The 19802-nt window shown below is 40.4% G+C and overlaps 1 protein-coding gene across 1 annotated transcript; it reads left to right on the forward strand.

Annotated features, from left to right (window-relative positions):
- The first annotated feature begins 11845 nt into the window (after positions 1 to 11845).
- On the forward strand, positions 11846 to 19499 carry LOC108058425 (uncharacterized). The gene is made up of 3 exons (XM_017143154.3): positions 11846 to 12015; positions 15894 to 18724; positions 18941 to 19499. The coding sequence occupies exons 2-3, from the start codon at positions 16044 to 16046 to the stop codon at positions 19497 to 19499; spliced, it is 3240 nt and encodes a 1079-aa protein (XP_016998643.2). The 5' UTR covers positions 11846 to 12015; positions 15894 to 16043.
- Positions 19500 to 19802: the final 303 nt, after the last annotated feature.

Raw genomic sequence — 19802 nt, forward strand, 5'->3', positions numbered from 1 at the left:
GGAAGCTCGTAAATTTTGCTGCCCTGGGCTGCGAGGGCGTTAGTGTCCAAATAAATAAATGCAGTGCGCCAGTAGAGTAGATAGATACTGCACATGCAGGCCGGGTATTTTGTAAGTAAGGTAAGGTAGGTGTGTGCTCGTATCTTATATGGGATATTATGTACGTGTACTTACATATGTTGTATATGGGTGCCATCCGTATCCGTATCCGTATCCATATGTGTGGTTGGTTGGTTGGCCAACCCCAGTTTTCGAAGTTAGCATGGTAGCAACACCATCGCCATCGGGTATGGCAACCATATAGCCATATAGTCATATAGCCTGATAGCCGCCTTATAGTCATTCCAATGACCTCCCTCCTTCTTCGAGGGCTGAGAAGGAGGAGGAGGACATTTGTGTCTAGAAAATAGCAGAGCCAGCTCCAGAGCCAGAGCCAAGCCGAACCGAACCGAGCCTCCGGTGTGGTGCAATTTATTTAAAGTAACATTTTAGTGTTTCCTTCCGCTGAAATCCGCTCTCTTCCTTCCTGTTTGGCAGGACTCGTACGTACTAGGACTCGCATTCGGTTTGGTGGCTCCCTGTGTCTGTGCCACTGACTGTAGTATTCCAACTCAAACTCCAACTCCTAGTTTCTACTGGCTTGTGGCGCCCCGGTCTCGAGTTCTGCAAGGAAAAACAACAGATTGTGGGTAAATAAAATTGCCACAATGTTATCGTTGAGCCTGAAGCAAACACGCAGAAAACAACAGCCAACAGACATAGGGCAAGGCAAATGTAAGTATAACCTTAAATGGCTCTCAGACCTTTCAACTTTGCGCCCAAAAACTCTTTCCATACGCATCAATTTTTAGAGAATTATATAATGCATTTGATGGAAATCATAAGAATTGTGAATTTCAAGTTTAGGTTTTATGAAAATAAAATCGAGTTAATAGTTAAAATTGATTTTACATAAAATTCGACGTCTTTTAATCACATTAGAACTATGATAAAATATTCTCAAAATAATCTTAGCTAGGAAAATCAAACCAAATAAGGTAAAGAAATATTACAACAATGAAACAGACTTTCTATAAAATTTATATTCTGCATTGGTAGTTTGCCCCAGCACTCAACTCAACGGTAATGAATAAGTGTATATTTTTTCTCTCTTGATTGATCGCGGGAGTAAGTTCACTCTTGGTCATAAGTTTCGCTGCTTCCAGAGATACCGATTTCTATCCTTTCGTTACTTGGGTTTTATTTTTTTGTCTTTCTTTTTCGCAGCCTGTGCGCGGCCTCAGTGCTTTTTTAAGTGCACCTGTCGTGGAGTGAACGTTAACCCGGGTCTAATTCACATTCAAAGACCCCAGCCTATACCAGTCCAGTAGTCCAGCAGTCCCGAAGTCCAGAAGTCCGGGGTTCTCGTAAACGAGCAGTGTCATCATCGGCATCATAGGCATCTTGTGGCCGGCTGCCACGACTCCCAATCGTAATTTAATGCTGGCGGTCAATAGCATTACTACTACTACTACAACTACTACCACTAAAAACTGCAACAACAAATGGCTTATGAACAAAAAAAAAAAAAAATCACAAAAAAAGCTAATCTGATAATACAGAATTGAAAGGGGCGGTCACGGCACGAATTTTGCTACACGCTCTCGATACGATGGCAGTTCTCCACCGCCCCAACATCCAACATCCAGCTGAACCGAACTGAAGTCCAGCGATTGACGTTGGCAGCATCGTCAACCGAACGAACTTCTTCTTTCATATTGGTATAGTGTAGTATGAAATGGTATGGTATGGCATAGTATAGTGCACCGCATGCGGCTTCAACAGAAGGGATCGATGGTCAGACGGTGAAATTGCCTTTGGCCGGGGCTAAAGTTGGTGGAGCTCAACAACTCCACGAATGCAGTGTACCTGTGTGATAGAAGGTTGGTTCAGTTCAGTTCAGTTCAGTAAAAAAAAAAAAAGAAAAATAATAATAATAAAAATGCGAAACTGCAACGGCAGCCGCAGCCGCAGCAGCAGCAGCAGCAACAACACCAAAAGTCCTTATAATCTTCTGCAAGATTGATGGCATGGGACCAGATGTCAATAATTCAGAGCAGGAATGGCGGTAGTTTACAGTACTGTACTGCGAAACTCAGACTCAAGATCGACATAAAAATCTATAAGAAAAAAAAACAAAAATTTATAAATAATTTTATATAAATTAGTATAAAAATAAAATGTACCATAATTCTAAATCGGCAAGAAAGGCTTAAAATAAAAATCGATTACAAAAAAACTAAAAAATCATAAATAATTCCTTAAAAAAATTGGTAGAAAGATAGTAAAGAGAATAGTTTACAGGCAAAACTAGATACAAGCTCGAAAATCGCATTTATAATGTCATAATATACATATATCTTAATAATCGCTTAAAATGATATCCAATTTCCGATTTTTGGATCCCGATAAAGGCGAAACTTTACTGGCCCAGTCAATCTTCATCTTCTTCTTCTTGACCGAAACGAAACTAGCAGCAACAGAGCCAAAGAAAGGGATTAAAAAATCTGCTCAGCTCAATTATAAAAATTCATCCCAATCTCATCCCAATTCCCGCGAATCCGTCGTCGTCGTCGTCTTCATCTTGGGAATAAGAAGAAGAAGCTCGTATTATTGCCATTCTGGCCCTCACATCTTGTGATCCCGATTCACTCTGCGTTTTGCTGTGGTCATTCGTCATTTAAAGTTCGCTCAGTCACACACACAGCACACAGCGTCCGGTTTGGTTTGGTTTGGTTTCCCAATCTTCCGAGGCCCCGAGAAGACCATAATCTGAGCCCCAAAGTCCCCTGATCCCAGTATCCCAATCTCCAATCCCAGAGTCGCGCTGCAGTCCAAGTCCAAGACCAGGTCCCCCAGTCATTGACACTGATATGTGTGGCTTTTGAAATGACAATCAGCAATTTGCTATTCGGAACCGTTTAAAGTAATTTATTTTTCCATTCCCTTCCCTTTCCCCCTTTTTTTCAGGACGAGATTCACGCGGCGCGAAGAGTGCTGTATATCACAAATGTGCGAATCTGAATCCGAATCGGAATCTCAGGGACCATCGCCCCTGTTATATTACACAGCATAGATTTAATATGGCCCCGATGAACTGGCAAATTGACAAAGGATATTGTTGAAAAAAGGAAAAAGGAGACAGCAAAATCTTTTTATTTAATTAATGACCTCTCTTCTTCCTTTGATGTCTAGCAAATCAATCGCCAAGTCTCAATAACATTTTTTTTACACATAAAGAAAACCTATATTTTGTGAATTTGTAAATTTTAATTTAATAACAAATAAAAAAAATTCTTTTATAAATTTTTGAAAATTTTATGAGCTACGTATAATTTAAAAATTACTACTCAATTTACAGTAGTAATTAAAAATGTACTTTGTGAATTTCTACATTTCATTTAATAATGACAAGAAACACCTTTTCTTTTTGTCTCCAAGTGTACACACAAAGGATTGCAGAAACATTTCGTTATGCTAAATTGACTTCGTGAATATTTAATGCTAAAAAAAAAAAAGAAGAAGTAGTGTAATCCCAGCACCCACATCTTCGACCTGGACACCCAACCGCCCATCTCCCATCACCGAGCACTGACCACCCGGAACAGTGATTGAGCGCCACTAGTGGCCCACCATATGTCAACCCCTTTTCGGGTTGTCCACTGTAGTTCCTGGATGTCCGATGTCCGTCCAATGATCCCATGTCTTGGGCTCATCTCATAAATAATGCAGTCAATTAGGCCAAGCGAATGCGTTGCACACACTCCCTTTCTGTGCCAAAGAGGTCTCTCTACGCGTTAGATAAGAAGTTGACTAATAGTGAACATATCGTTAATACAGGTAACAGAAATGACAAACTGAGACAACTATTATTGAATATTTTGTTATTTAATTGTTGTTGTCTTGTTATTTTAGCTGAGAGAAGGAAAGAAGTTAAAACTCATAGCTATTTTTAAGTTTACAAGGGCTTTTTCTATAAGCTTTGGTGACCCAAAACTAAATTTCTAGAGCCTAGAACTTGACGAAATGTATCCAGATTTCGAAACGCCTATTTTCAATACATTTTGTGGTTTAATTCTGTAAAAATTGTTGATTGTTATTATGTATTTTTGTGATGACTTCTAGAAAGGTGACCCAAAACTGAATCTTTACAGAACTACAATTTAGGATTTTTAAAAATAAATAAGCTAAAATATTAATCATCCGCCATGTTGGTAATAATAACAAAAAAAAAAACAATTGAAATAAAATATTAGGTAGTATAAATATTACATTATTTCTAAAATATATACAAAATATTGCTAGACCCCCCGAGAGTTGTGGAAAGAAAAGATGTCTTGTCTTTGGCATTGACTAGCCGCCGCTCTTCTCGAATTGCGTGTGAGGGGCACATTTCGCCGACATGCGTGAATAAATTAAGGTTTCTAAAGGGATTGTCACCCATGCCACTAAAACAAAATCCGTTGTCATATATATCACTCGACCAGGGGGCGGACTTTTCGGTTTTTCTGGCTGTGGCTTTGGCTGTCCTGTCCGTCGTCCGGTGGCCACAGGAAGAGAATCTTGGGGGCTTCGACCGGGACAATGGGCACTGGACACTGAACACCGAACATTGGACGTGGGTCGTCGCAGGCAGTGAGCAGAGAAATGCCAGACGTAACCGGCCCATAAAATATGACAAACATAACTGGCTAGCAGCAGATACAACAACGGCTGTAAGGTAACAACAACAGCTGCAACAGACCTGTCGGCATTGATACAAAGGGCAGAAAGACGGTGTGTGGACACCCGCTTCGTAGCTGTCAATCGTCTAAAATCGTTACGGCCACTTCACTTGACTTGGTGAGAATGAAATGCAGCCCACAACCCACAAACACAACCAAGAGAACCCCAAGAAGTCCATTTTGAATTATTAACGACAAAAATGTTGTGACCGGCTAACTCGGCAATACTTAATGGGCTATGTAAAACGGACTTTACACCCCCTCTATACACAAATACATACTAAAAGTATAAATACCAACTGAAAAATCCGGCTCGAAGTCTCAAATATTCAATGGGAATGAAGAACGCGATGTGAATGTAATGTCACATCCACATGCCATAAACGTTGTGATCAGTGTAATCATAATTTATAATTGACTTGCTCGCAAAATAAATGGCACCGAGCACCAAGCACCGGCCGACCACGATCATTGGCATCCTGTCGTCACATTCATTTAAATGGTATAAGAGCGAGTCAAATGACCCGGGTCCTTTAGCCTCAGTCGCATTATGCATATATAAAATTGTTTTCGCTTGGTCGCCTTACCAATGAGCTTTAATTCGAAAAAATCTATCTAGAGGTTTCAAATCACTGCTGCTGATTGCTGATCAAAAGTATGCAACGATTTGGGTACGGAATGTGGAAGGATGAAAATCAAGGCATTCTATTAGCACAATTTTTTAATGATTTTAAATCCATCGTTATATAATTTAATTATATTTATAAGTTTTCATGGATAAAATCTCTTTAGAGGTTTCAAATCACTGCTGCAATTGCTGTTTTTGGTGCGGTAAGGCATACTTTAGGCACAATTTTTGAAAAAAATAAAGCAAAATGAACAGTTTCGCTTGGATAATATTGAAATAAATATGAGACCAAAGGTAGGGGATCGATTTTACACCTTGGCAGGAAAGAGAGCAGCGAAAACGGCCTGAATTGGATTCTCGGGCGCCAATGTTTGCACCGCGGGGTGCAACTGGAAGCAATGATGCGGATTTGGCAGGCAAACCAAACCAAGCCAAACGAAACGAAACCAACCCAAACCGTTTACCGTCGGTGCGGGCACACTAAGGTGGTTTTTATTGTATTGCCTGTGAAATGAGAAATAAAACAATGTCATCGCTGCATCTTATCTTTTTTTTGGGGTCTGGGTCTGCTGCGATCCAATGCGATACGATTCGATCCTCGAGGTGGTGAGGTGATGTGGTGATATCCTGAGTATACGTGCAATTTATTTTAAACTTTTTTCATGGAACAGGAAGGAAGTCGTGAATCTATTGGCTTTACCACCAATCTAAACCTTTCCTTCCGCTTGGCTTTTAGTTGGCAACATTTGAAAAGTAATCGTTCAACGAAGCGATTGACAAGGTAATCTACCCCGTAACATGTGTTCACAATATCAAGGCCATGCCACACGCAACATCCACCATCCCATCCTCCATCCTCCGGGCTATCTACACATCCTTTTGGCTGGGGTAATGGGGTAAGGTATTGGGTGAACAAAAGGTTGTGTGTGGCAAAGTTTTGCCCAAAGACGCCTCGCCTCTCAGAGGTCAAGCTTAAAAAGGCAAAACCAAAAATGATGAAAAAAAAAATAAAATAAAAAAATGAAAATCCCAAACACGGAAATGTGGGAAAACGTGACGTGCAAAACTTTTGGCCGCTGATAAGATTTTGGGCAGCATTGAAAAGGGTTTTCTTTCCACTTCGTCTTTTCGTCCCCTTTTCGATGTTTCGATGTGATGGGTTTGCTTTGCTGCTTTTCGGGCCACTTTTTCTCGCTTCATCACTTATGCATGCTTTGGTCTATTAGATTTCCGTTTCCGGTTCAACTGTAACGCATAAAAGTTTAACAACGTGTTTGAGGTTTTACGCTCTTTTGGCACACACGTCAATGCGATTTTAACCGCTAAGGCTTACACACCTGACGACCCAGGTCCTTTTTCTTGATCCTTCCATTGTCCATTGGCATTTTGCAACCTTCCGTTTTGTTCTGTTCAGTTCTGTGCTGCTTTATGCGACCGTTTAACCAACGGTTGATGTATTAAAGTTTTGTTATTCATATTTGTTGGTCAATACACTTTCTAAACGTCAGAAGCCTCGAATATCAAATAATAAGTTAAAAAGAAATACTTTCATCTTCGTTTATAATAATATTTTAAAACATCAAGGGAAAGAGCTATTTAATTAATTTTATTTCTTAAATTGTACATCAAAACAAAAAAAAAGGAATAGGAATACAAAAAAAATATTTTTTTTAATTCACTCAAATTAAATAGAGCATCAAAACTTTTATTTATTTTATAGAACTTCTAGGATCCGCCAACTGGCAAAAGTCTTTGACATTGCAGCAGAGTCTGAGCCAGGACCTTTTTGTTCATATAAGCATTTAATTCGATGTATGCCGCTGGAATTACAGCGATAAGAGCGAAGGGTCAGGTTGCGAATAGATGGATGGATGGTGGGCGTGTGGGCCTGGGGTTACGCAGAGTTTTTCCACCAGTCACCGAAAAGACAAAGGGGTAAAAAGATGTGAGATGTGAGCAGAGGGTTGCCAAAGCTTATCTTCATTCAGAGTTATTATTGTTGATTTCTTAAGTGGCCCTCATTTCACAGATGCTACCCGTATTCTTCGGTTTCTTTTTTGGCCAAGTAATATATAAAAAATATTTCTGCAGCAACGTTTTGCAATTGATTAATTTATGTTACCTGTGTATTCTTTATATTAAAAGTTCTTAATTCTTCAATATGAAATAATAACAAACAAAATAAATAAAAAAAAATAATTAATAAAAAAAAACATTATATTAAGATTTTTTTAGTGTTTTAAGAATATAAAAAATTACATAACATTTAATATCGAGTTGTTTTCTTATTCATTTTTTATCTGTGTAGGTAGGCGTTGGCGATTCACAGCGATTCTGCCACTGAAGGCAAAATTTCACCTTGGTCCCTCCTTTCCTTTGCATTTGAGCCGAAACAAATTCAAACTAATTAGCATAAAATTGAAAATGTTCTTACATTTACTTGGCTCGCAAGCAAACGAAAATGGAAGCCTGTGCGGATCAAGTGCAGTAAGAGATAAAAGACATGAAGCTTGTGAAGCAACGTTGCTAAACAGCTAAAGACAGGTCCAGTTTTACCATAGATCATATCATACATATCCACATCGTCACATCTCCACATCCAGTCATCCAGTCAATCGTGTACAAAAAAGTTTGGGTAGCGAAGCGATCAACATAAAACAATTACGCCTACACTTGCTAGCTGCCTTCTTTTTTTTTACTTTTTTTTTTTTTTGTATTTTTGCTGCATGTGGATGTCGATGATGATGATTATGTGCGGATGAGGTTGTGGAGGAGATCGGTCGGAGGCACTTTTGCGGTGCACGACCTTCCTTGGAATCCATTTGCTCAGGCAAACTCAGGTACAGAGAGAATTTTATAGATCACTTAGTCAGAATTGGAAAATAAGAGTATGATCAAAGCAAATGATCTAAAGGCATTTCCTATAAAGTATATATGTTTAGCAAGAATCAATAATGTTAGGATTTTTAATTATAAGAATCAGCATATTATTTTTAAAATTAGTTTATAATTTTGTAATTATTCTTAATTTTTCTTATAATTCGGTAAGTTTTTCTAATATTTAAATAACTCATTCAAATATTATTAAATGTACAAAATAAAAAAACGGTCATACAAAAAAAAAATATTGAAAGTTACACAAAACAAAAAAACAGTAATAATCTTACAAAATAAATTTAAAAAAAAAAAAACAATAATAGTTATACAAGTTAAATAATAAACTTTTCTCTCAGTGCAGTCTTCTGTGCGCCATATTAAGGCTGATTTTCAGTGCCCAAAACGGATTCCAGTCGGAAGCTGTAAAAGACTACTTCAGCCTTCTGCGGCAGGCTATGAAACACAGTATTCATTAACTTAGGGAGCATTAATGCTGGGCCCAAACTGCTTTATGTAGCTCCATCTGCCGCTCTTGAAGACTGAAGGCATTGGCGCTCTGCTCTATGTGTATAAATGCAACCTGAACGGTGTCTGCTGGATGCTGGCATAGTGCATCGTGGATAGTGGATACTGGGATAGTGGATACCGAATACTGAATACTGGATTCTCTGGATCGACGAGACTCGCTGAAATGGCGCGTTGGTGGGGCTGCGGCTCGTGGGTTTGGCTACAAGTTCATTTTTTATGGGCTTTTCACGGTTCTCCTGGGATGTAATAATGCAGATATTAAACTCTGCTTTTAGAGGTGCTTCTTAATATCTGTAGCACAACTGCCTGTTCACAAAATCGCCGGATCATTCCATTGAGAGATATTTACATCGGCGTAGATTGCCATTAGAAATTAGGAAACACCTGTAGATGGTTGTCCACTTGGTGATGAAGCGTGGTATGATCTATTTTTAATATTTTTTTTTTAACACCTTTCTATTTTTGAAATATTTTTCCAAATATTTTACATTTTTGAAATTTATTAAAATGGTCTATTAAAAAAATGATAAATGAAAAATTAAACCAGATTTAATTTGTTGTTGTGGTTTTTTAGAATACAAAATTCTCTTTTTCAATCACCAAAATGTAAAACAAGAAGCTAAAGTCATTAAAATAATGGCTTGTGGTGAGTGGATGAGTGTCAAAATATGTTGGTCCCAAGTGAATTTAGAAGGATACGATACTAATGAGTGAGTGGTGAGCCCAGTTCAGGTAGCTTCCTTGTGTCCACATACGAGTGGTCAAATGCAAATTCAAACTGCATGCATCGCATCGGCTCGGCTCGAGACAATAACATCAATTTCCTGTTAATGTCCATATATTGTGAATATCGGGGGTACAACAAAGCAACAGCAAAAGCAACATTTAATTGAGCCCAATGCAAATTATGGTGAAGAGAATTTTCCCACAGATTGCCAAAGGTTTTAACGATACTTTTTCACTGCCTCTTTTTGACGTAATGAGCCTTAAAGTCAAACGTAGACCTGACAGCTCCCAATGGCTTAAACGTAGCACAGAAGCTGCAACTAACCACAAATCACAGTAACTCCATAGCATGGGTTCGGTTATGGTTTGGGTTTGGGTTTTGGTTTCGGTTTTGGTATGACTTTAGCTTTGGCTTTGGGTTTTTCGGATTCGGGACCTCAAACTGAACCTGGGAACTTAACTCCTCTAACTGGGAATATGGGAAGTCGACGCAACGCATAATCATTATCACTTAAATTGGGGGCCCACCTAAATTGGTCGGCATACGATGCGATGCGATCCGTTCCGATCCGATACGATGCGATACGATATGTAAGCATAAGCATATCCATTGGATGGTCCATGGCCAGACCAACCCCAAGACCAATTATGTGGGTAAAGCCAAAGTCAAAGTCGCTTCTGCTAAGCCAAAGATGAAATGGGCAAAAAAAAATCACATACTATATGCATATGAGATATGCTGGCACCTAAAACAGTGGGCCGCCGCCTCGATTAACCATTACCCATCGAAATCCCCAATCCCCAATTCGAGTACCGTAACCGAACCCCCGAATTAAGCGAGAGAGCCGGTGAAATGTTAAACTCTATGCGACCATCGCGATTGATTGGCCGACAAAGTCCTGGAACCATCATTACGCGCGGAGATTGCCAGTTAAGCGAACGGAGGCCATGCCCTTGGCATGGAACTGGGATTGGGATGCTCTAGGGATCTCCACCTCGGGGAATGCCCATGAAAACAGCCCCTTGATACAGTTCTCACACTAATCCAAATCGTATGCAAAAATCTGTAGAAGTCATAGCAGTAATTAAGGAAAATCATTAGCATTTAAGGAGGATTATACAGGATAGTACAGTGATCTTTGCTATCTTTTATCCGAAATATTCAGTTTAGTGCCTTTGCTTTCATTTGGTGCACTAACTATGTTTTTAAAGCTTTATTCAAGTGCTTATTTTTTTTAATTTAAAATTTAACGGCTTTATTACCGACTAAAAGCAAAACTAAAAGCTTTTTTCATATGAACCTACATCATGACTATGTTATCTGTCCAACAATATTTTATAAAAATTCTTTAAAAATCGATAAAGGGACTAAGATCTTTTAAATTGAAAATAATAAAAATAATAAGGTCGCCTAAAAATATATACATGAAATACAAAATATTAATTTGCTAGCATACTTTACAGCGACTGGTTCGTGCAACCTACAACAGATGGCGATAAAGAAGTTAAAATAAAATACCAAAGCGGCGCTGTAAAAAATGTAGCACTTTTCCGCCGGATGGCGCTACACTTTTCTACATAATAACGTCATATTGGGAGAAATGCTTTAATTAAAATAATTAAATTGACAGAATTATGAAAATATACTTCTTTTGTAATAATATAATAATAATATATTTATGTTATCTTTTCGCGTAATTATTAAGCAATTTCTGAAAAGTCTTTATCCTCGTTCTTAATTTAAACAGTTGGCAACGCTTGCTATTTAGTTTTTGCAATTAGTCCAGCCAAGTGGCAACGCCCTAAAATGTCCTTCCCTGAAAAAGAAGAAGAACCATAACAAACAACACAAGAACAAAAATCCTTACTTTACTAGATCTTGAAAATTTTGTAACTTTGCCTTCAGATATTTTAGGTAGCTAAACTCTTACAACTGTGCACGCATAAAAAATGTGAGCCAAACAATAGTGAGTTCATACATAAACTATATTAAATATTAATAATAACGAAATAATGCCATATATATATATTTTGTATCATTAAGGCAAAAACATTTTGGTTACGATTAAAAATCATTTCCCAAGTAAACAACAATAAATATGAATAATTCGTAAATAATGTACTAAATACCTGATTTTTTTTTACCAGTGTAGGTCAGGTCACCCAAAATTCTGGGCTCAAGCCTGGCTGGAAACCCGCCAATCTGGCAGAGCTATTTATAGCCACACTTATCGCCTCTCTGCTCTCTGCGCATGCTCTCTTCGATGATGGGAGCACGTTTTTGCCGCTACTGTTCGACTTTCGGAGCGGTACTACTACTATACTCCTCTATTCAAAACGCTTTGAACTCTTGTGGTGAGCGGACGTGTTTTTTTGTTGTTTGGTTTGGTTTTCCGTTTGCCGTTTTGCCGAACGAACGCCGGAGTACTTTTATTTTGTTGTTAAGTGCGCGTCGTAGTCGTCGTACCGCCGCTATTGTTCACGTTTGTTTAGGTAATTGCCGTAAAATAAAGTCAAATACAATCACACCCAGAGAGTACTGGATCGTATCTGTGTATCTGTAGTATCTGTATCTCTGACTGTCTTTGCATCGGTGTGTTGTATTTATTTTTCCACACGGTACACGGTACAAAGCCAAATATTCGACTGTTTTTGGTTTTGTAACAATACAAAGTGTGTACGGCGAAATAAATAATAATAATGCTCAAAACAGAAACAGAAAAGCAGAAAAACGCAGAAAAATACAGAGAAAACAGTGGTGGATTCGGATTGGAATTGTTGTAGGAGGGGTTTTTGGGGATCTCAACCACCGATTTTTGTTTACAGTGGTTGTGTGAGTAAGCTAACGTTAGTGCGAGTGTGTGTATGTGTGTATCTGTATGATTTTGTATCTTTTTTTTATTTTTATTATTGTTTTTTGTTGTACTTGTGAGTGAGTAAAAAGTTTGTGAAAAAAAGCAATAAAAAAAACGTTGGGGGTTTTCCTTAAGACCAACTGGGATGTTCGCTGTTCTTATTGGCATCTGTCGGTTGCTCAGCGGTGAATGAACTCCGATTCCAACTCATACTTTAGCCGCTTTTTGCTGCCAAACCAACGGAAAAGAAAAGCGAGGCGCATTAAGCATTAAACATAAAAGAAAAAAATATGAAGAAAAAACCAAAGCAAGCACAAACTCAACTCAAACCACAAAATGGTGGCAGAGACACACAATTACCGCTTATTTTCGAAATATTAACCCAACTGTGCGCAACGGCAATAGCAATAGCAACAGCAAATAACCATAACAATGACGAAAGCAGAAAGCAAAAGCAAGAAAATCCAGGTCCAATCAGAAATTACGCCTCTTCCCAATCAGACCCATTGCTTCATTTTCATTTAGGAAAAATATATATTGGAAAAAAGAAAAACCTATGCGAAATTAGGGATGCAATTTCCCAATTGCGTGGTGGTAAGCGAACACTGAGAATGCATGCTGTAAATCGATCGAATTTATGGGCCGTCTACACTGCGATAAAAGCTTGAACTTTTTAATGAAATAAATTAAGTATTATTCTTTGAAAACATTTACAAAGATAGTGAAGATATTCTTCATTTAAAAAATAGTTAAATATTTTATTCATTTTTAAATATATTAGCAATATTATTATACCAAACTGAAACAAAACCCTATATTTTTTGAGTGTACTTGAATTTGTTCAAGGGGTTATTTACCTCTCAAGATATTTGTATTGAGTGGATGATTTTTCTTTTCCTCATATATGAAGTATTCTTATTGGCGCCGGCGCAAATTTTGCGAGTTCAAATCCCACTTGAGACTAGATAAATATTTTGGTTTTGACTTAGTTTTTTTTTATATATATAGTTTTGTTAGAAAACTAAGAAGAATAATAATTTATTATTATAATAATTATTAAATAAATATACATATAATAATAATATATTTTTAGGTTCTTATTTCCCAAAACAATAAACTTTTTTTTGGGTGTACATTTGTAAAATTACCCATTGAATTCGCCATACGTGGATGAGAGCACAGTATGGAAAATTGTACAATTTTTTGAACAGATAAGTGAGACTGGGAAGGTCGGTCCCCCATCCCCCTTCCCCAAGTGATTAGAATTCAAATAGTTATTACTGAATACTGGAATCGAACTCATGTGTGTGTGTGTAGGTGTCTGTGTGTTTGCTTAGATAATGGTGACTATCTTATCGGAGGGCTTAATCTTTTGCAAGCTGAAAGCGAAAAAAAAAAAAACAGCGAACGATCCGGAGCAGCTGCCCGGAAAAATATACTAACAGGCTTACTTCAACAAGAAAAAAAACACCTATCGAATATGCATTTAGTATGTGCCTCAGCCTTGGGAATTACTCAGAGCTACAAATCAGCCTGGTCGCCTTACGTACATATATATATTTACACATATATGTATGTATCTTGCCAACATGCGAGTTTTGGCAAGACGATGACGAGGCCCTTGCTCAGCAAGAAAAAAAAAAAAGGAAAGATATATGGTGCTCCGACTTCAAGATATCCTCTAGTCATAACCCTTTTTCAAACTATATTGCCTGTCTAAACAAATATAAACAACGTTTCTAGAAGAAAATTCCCCGATTTCATATTTTCTCATATTTTTTTGCCATATCTAAATTCTGGAGAATATCCGAGAGCCCCTGTATACAAAATTGACTTAAAAACAGCTCACACTGTTGTGTTCGGTCGTTTTCTTTTTAATTGCGTTTTTTTCCACCATTTCGGCTGGCTGGCTTCTTTCTTAGCTTCTCATTTGGCTTCAGTTACTTTTAGAGTGTGTTGCTCAAGTTACCGATGAAGCAACCCTTTTTCAAGCCCTGTTAAATGCCGACACATGTGGTCGAGAGATCCGAGATCAGAGATCTCTGCTCTGAGTCGTATTCAAATTATCGCAGTCGGCAGCCAGCCGGCTGCCGTATTCGCATTTGCCTTCAAATCAATTGGAAAATCAAATGCCCCCGCAATTCAGCGGTCGGTCGGTCGGTCTCTCATATGTCACGTAATTTTCTGAGCAATAATTATTGCAACTGAATTTACCCAGTTTCTCTAGCGATAACCGAACCCGAGACGAGACTACACAACGCATTTGACACGAGGTGGCGGCAATTGTTAGTGGGTTAGTAGACAATATGCTTATTCGGGCCAAGAAACCGCAGTTTAGCGAATTTGATACTAGGAAAATGGTAAGTAGGTTGCAAACAAAACAGAAAAAAAATATATTGATTTTTCAAAAGGGAAAAAAAGAGGAAGTCAAATATTCTAAATTTTTGTTTTGTAAAAATATTGTTTATTAATAATGTACAAAACTTAAAAAATTATAAACTATTTTTTTTAAATCCCCTTCGCAACATTCTAGGTAAAAATTTGCTTTTATTTCAGAAAAAAAAGTAAACTATGCTGGACTTTTATAAATATTGGTACTCACCACCCATAACGATAACACACATTGCTACCCGTCGTAAAAAAGAGAAAAAAATCTGAGGCAGAATTGGGTTGGAAGAGCTTTGCGTGGCACCGATGTATTTGTATTTCCCGAGTGCCGGATACAAAAAGCCTAGTCAAGTGCCATTCGTGGCTTTTTGACCTTTTTTGTGGCGCAGGGGGGTGGGGTGCTGGGGGGGTTCGGTGGGGGGCCTTAATTAAATGATCAACTCAAGTGAAATTCCCGAGACGTAGATATATCTGCCTAGCATATGTAGGTATGTATGCACTCGATCGTACTTACATTCATATGTGCGCCTGGCTTTATTGAGGTCGATTGTTCATTTATCGTCAATGTCAGTCATCAGGTGGCCTGCGTGCATGTTTTGTTGTTTTTACACATTCCCTCGCGATTTGTTTACGTTTTGCCGTTGCGCCGTTCATTACAAGTCGCCTCAGCCTCAGAGAGCAAGAGCAGCCCACCGAAACCAAAAAAATCTCACTGGGCCCTTGGGATTTCCCAATATACCAACCAATATCCCGGGTTCCTAGCAGATGGAGTGGTTTTTTCCTTGGGCAAATTGGGCATTTGCCCGGAATTTGCAAAACGAAATTCCAAAGTTTTGTATCGGGGAAAAAAATGGAATTCAACCTTTAAGAGGGCCTTTGGGTTTTTCAATATATAGAATTCACATATGTATCATATACACCGCCGATTACGAAGAAATGTGGCGAAATTAGCAAAACAATGCCAATTTGCAGAAAAACATATTTTTCTGTTTACAAGACAAAATATCTTTAAGTACTGGATCATCACACACAATTTTAGGATCGCAGTAAAACTGAAAAGATTTTTTAATTTACAAAAAAAAAAGATTTATTCAAACTACAATAATAAATATTATTGTTTACTTGCAGATTTCCTTGCGCGGACCCAAAACACCAATTATTATCGATGGTGGGCGCACAGACGACAGCGACTACTCCCAACTCTCTTCCACTCCAAGCCCTCTCGTTCTCCCCCTCACCACTATTCCCCCCCTTCCCCAGCAGCCAGTGTTTCGAAAAATGTCTGAGACCATTGAAAGCGACCAAGGAATCCGTCCTCTAAACGAACCGAAAAGTCAAGAAACCGAAAACGAAACCGAAAGTGCACTTGTCCCCGAAAAAATAGAGACCTATATTACGGCACCCTTGAAGATCGTAGAACCCTTTGAAGAGAACTTAGAAGAAAAAAAGGAGGAGGAAGAAGAAAAGAAAGAGGAGGAGAAGGAGGACGACAAGGAGAAGGATATCAGCAGCCCTTTAAAACCGGAGAGTCCAAAGGCAAAAAAGTCGGTTAGCTTCAATCCCAACGACGAGGAGATTCGAAAGTTCACCACCGGCGAACCGATCGTCGATCAGAAGAATCCCTTTCGCAATGGCAACGTAGCCAGCAAAAAGACTCCTCCACCGGTGCCCACAAAGAGATCCACTCTCAGCGTTCGCAAGACAGTGACCCAACAGCTAAGGGAAAGGGAACGTGAAAAGGAAAAGGAGCGGGAACAACAGAAGAACGAGTCCAACATTCGGAAAAGTAAGATCAGCCGATCATCAGCTCAGGTCACCGCCGATGACTATGTCACCACCGAGGAGGTGCTCAAGCAGTCCAAGTATGTGAAAACGTACATCAAAAATCCGGATGCCTATTTTGTTTACGATCCCACGGTGCTGGCACGTCTCAAGTTGGAGGAACTCAGGGAGACGACAGCAACAGGTATCGGTGGTAAGTTGCCCAAGCGGAAACAGACCGTAAAGGAATCACGAACGGGTGGTAAACAGGCTCGTCATCAAAATCCAAATCAAAATCCGAACCAGAATCAGAACCAAAAGAATCTAGAGCTACGAAAGCCACAGGTGGCCACATTTAAAAAGTGCTCCAAGCCCAATTACCCGGAATTGGCCAACTTAAAGATCCGCACTGGTACGAATTCCGATCCCGAAAGCAGTGCCTTATTATTCAACCCAGCTGAGGTAACAAAGAATGCCCGAAAATTCGATGAGAGGGTGAAGAAACTGCAAATAACCTCCGATGATGATCTGGACGAAATCGATGGGCCGTTAACGAAAAGCGAATCGAGTGACGAATTGGCGGGCACTTCCTCTGTTCCACAGAGTCCACAGATCAAGAATCCGCCTCAAGCGATGAGTGGTGGAGGAGGAGGAGGAGAAGGAGGAGCTCCTGGGGAGGATTCGTCTTCACCCTCGCCGGGCACATTCACCAACACCATCAGCTCCGATGAGTTCCAGGCCTATCTGGATCGCAAGGGACTGGCCCTAATGCCCCGTCGTGAGCTATTCTCGCCGACACCCACAATTGGCCACAGAGTCAACCACTCGACACCGGTGCAAACGGCCGAGGAGCGACGCAAACAGGTGGCCGAATCCCTGGCTGCCCTGCGCAAGAGCAACACCAAGAAGCTATCGGTACTGCAACGACTCTCAAATAGTCTCTTCCCAGCACGCCGAAAAACCACTCCCAAGTCGGAAATGCCCATGCCTCGAGGTCTCTTCCACGACCAGGGGGAAAAGGACGAGTGTCGACGCAAAGCGGATGTTCCCTCAGAGATACGACGTATTTTATTGGAGCGCCAAAGTCCCAACTGTCGTCGCCAAAATGGTCAGGTTTCAGGTTCTACGAATGTTGATCCTACAGTTGACAAAGGTGACACCACTTTACAAAATGGTGACCGTGCCACCACATTGCAGAGAAGAAACGGTGACCGTGGGAACACTTTGCAGAGAAGAAATGGTGACCCCAACACCACTTTACAGAGAAGAAACGGTGACCGTGACAACACTATGCAAAGGATAAATAGTGACCCTGGCACTACTTTGCAGAGGAGAAACGGTGACTCTAACATCACTTTGCAGAGGAGAAACGGTGACCCCAACATCACTTTGCAAAGAAACGGTGACCCTGAGACCAGTTTCCAGAGGATAAATGGTGACACCACCTTGCGAAGATCAACACTAGAGCGACCGGCCGTAAATCCTATGCGCCAATGGCCCGAGGCTCAGCAGGTGGGTCGGATTAACCGCTCAACGTCGGTGGATCGTAGCCAATTTAGCCACGACCAGCCAATCCTAGCCAGTCCGGTGGCCTCTTCGACTCCCGTGCGCGGCCAGAACAACCAATGGGATCAATTGCGAGCCATCAAGGAGGTGACAGATCGCCAACTTTACCACAAGCTTCATCAGCAGCAACAACTTCAGGTTGTTCCACAGGCACAGCGACCAAATGAGGATATTTACTCGCAGGTGCTAGTACAACCACCAACGGATCAAGTAAATTTCGTACGCGGTTCGGTGCAGCGCAATACCTTTTCCGGGATCAGTGGTCGCAATCGCCCCTTGATGGCCTTCAATGGCACACCGCAGAGGCAAATGCAAATGGGGATGCAGATACAGCAACAGCAGCAACAACAACCGCCGCGATGTCAGAGCGTCCTGGACAACCTAGTGGGAAATCCGGGTCAACAGACGCCGGTGGTAATGCGAAACAGGGGTCAACAGATGGCATCATCCCGTCGCATCGGTGGTCTTTTGACGCGCGAGGAGATACTCGATAAGGTCAAGGAGTTCTGCCGAAAGAGCATTACCAAAGCTCCGGAACCAAAGACGCCAATGCAGCCCGTCTACAAGCGACATCTCACTCCGCCCAACGCTGATGTTTCGCCCGTTTCGTACGCTTCCGTCGATGATCAGTGGTAAGTGAAAAAAATCGATATGAAACGTAGATCGATTTTACATTTTTAAATTTGATATGCGGTCAGGTACATTTGAACTGGTCGAAGAGAGTATTTCATGTAAAAACGATATGTGTTTTGCATGACCTGAAATTTACATGGCCATATCGATTTTAAGGAAACATGCTTTTTTTGTGTGTACTTCTCAATCTCATTTAACCTTTTCTATCGTTTTAGTGCCCGACCGCAGGTGCCACAGCGTGTCCAGAGTTTACCCATCGCCCAGGGACGCTATATTCCAGGTGGTATGACGACAGTAGACGGACCCTCGCCCATTTACGCCCATGTTAGCAAGCGAAACAGTCTGCTCTCCAATGTCTCCGAACAGTATTTGTCCAGCCAGCAGCTGGGAACGCTGCCCAGGCCGGTGCCCATCAATCAATTGATACTGGTGGACACCGGCGAGGGTGTTCAGGTGGCCCAGCTAGTGGACTACCTACCCTATGTTCGTCCAGCACCGGCCCATGGCTATATGATGCAGGATGGCAGGGCCACGCCGCTGATCCTCGACCAATCGGCACAGCAGACTAGCCAGATCTACTGGACGCCACAGCATCGTCAGCGGATCGCGCATCCGGTGCCAGCACCTCGCCTTATAAAGGGACCAAACGTAGTGCCGTCGTCGAGGAACAGTACTTTGAGTCGACACTTGGAGGCCAGGATGGGAAATGCCTCCGACTGGGAACTAAGTTCGGAGGCCGGTGAGGTGCGTCGGATAATGGAGAAACAATTATAAGGTGAGAATATTGAACATATAGAAGTTATTGAATCTTAGAGAATGTAAGAAACAGCTTTTTCACAAATGTCCCGATAGAACTGGTTTAAGACAATGCTAAACGTTAGTTCAACTTTGAACCATGGTTTGAGTCCTCGATGGTGCTTTGCTTTTGCGATTTTTGCGAAATCGGCTATAAAAATCTAGAAAAATCGGATACACCGATATTAAAGTGCCATCGGTAGTATCTCCACCTCTAGGGCTCACAAAGAATTGTATTTATTTACCACTAAAGATAGCTGCTCCTGATATTTTTTTTAACTT

The sequence above is a fragment of the Drosophila takahashii genome, chromosome X (assembly GCF_030179915.1).
Source record: "Drosophila takahashii strain IR98-3 E-12201 chromosome X, DtakHiC1v2, whole genome shotgun sequence".
NCBI classification, from domain to species: domain Eukaryota; kingdom Metazoa; phylum Arthropoda; class Insecta; order Diptera; family Drosophilidae; genus Drosophila; species Drosophila takahashii.

What these genes read in the sequence shown, in the direction of transcription:
- LOC108058425 (XM_017143154.3), top strand. Translation starts at nt 16,044, where the DNA reads ATGTCTGAGACCATTGAAAGCGACCAAGGAATCCGTCCTCTAAACGAA. An exon ending in GCTTCCGTCGATGATCAGTG is followed by an intron (nt 18,725 to 18,940) that starts GTAAGTGAAAAA and finishes CTATCGTTTTAG; the next exon opens with TGCCCGACCGCAGGTGCCAC.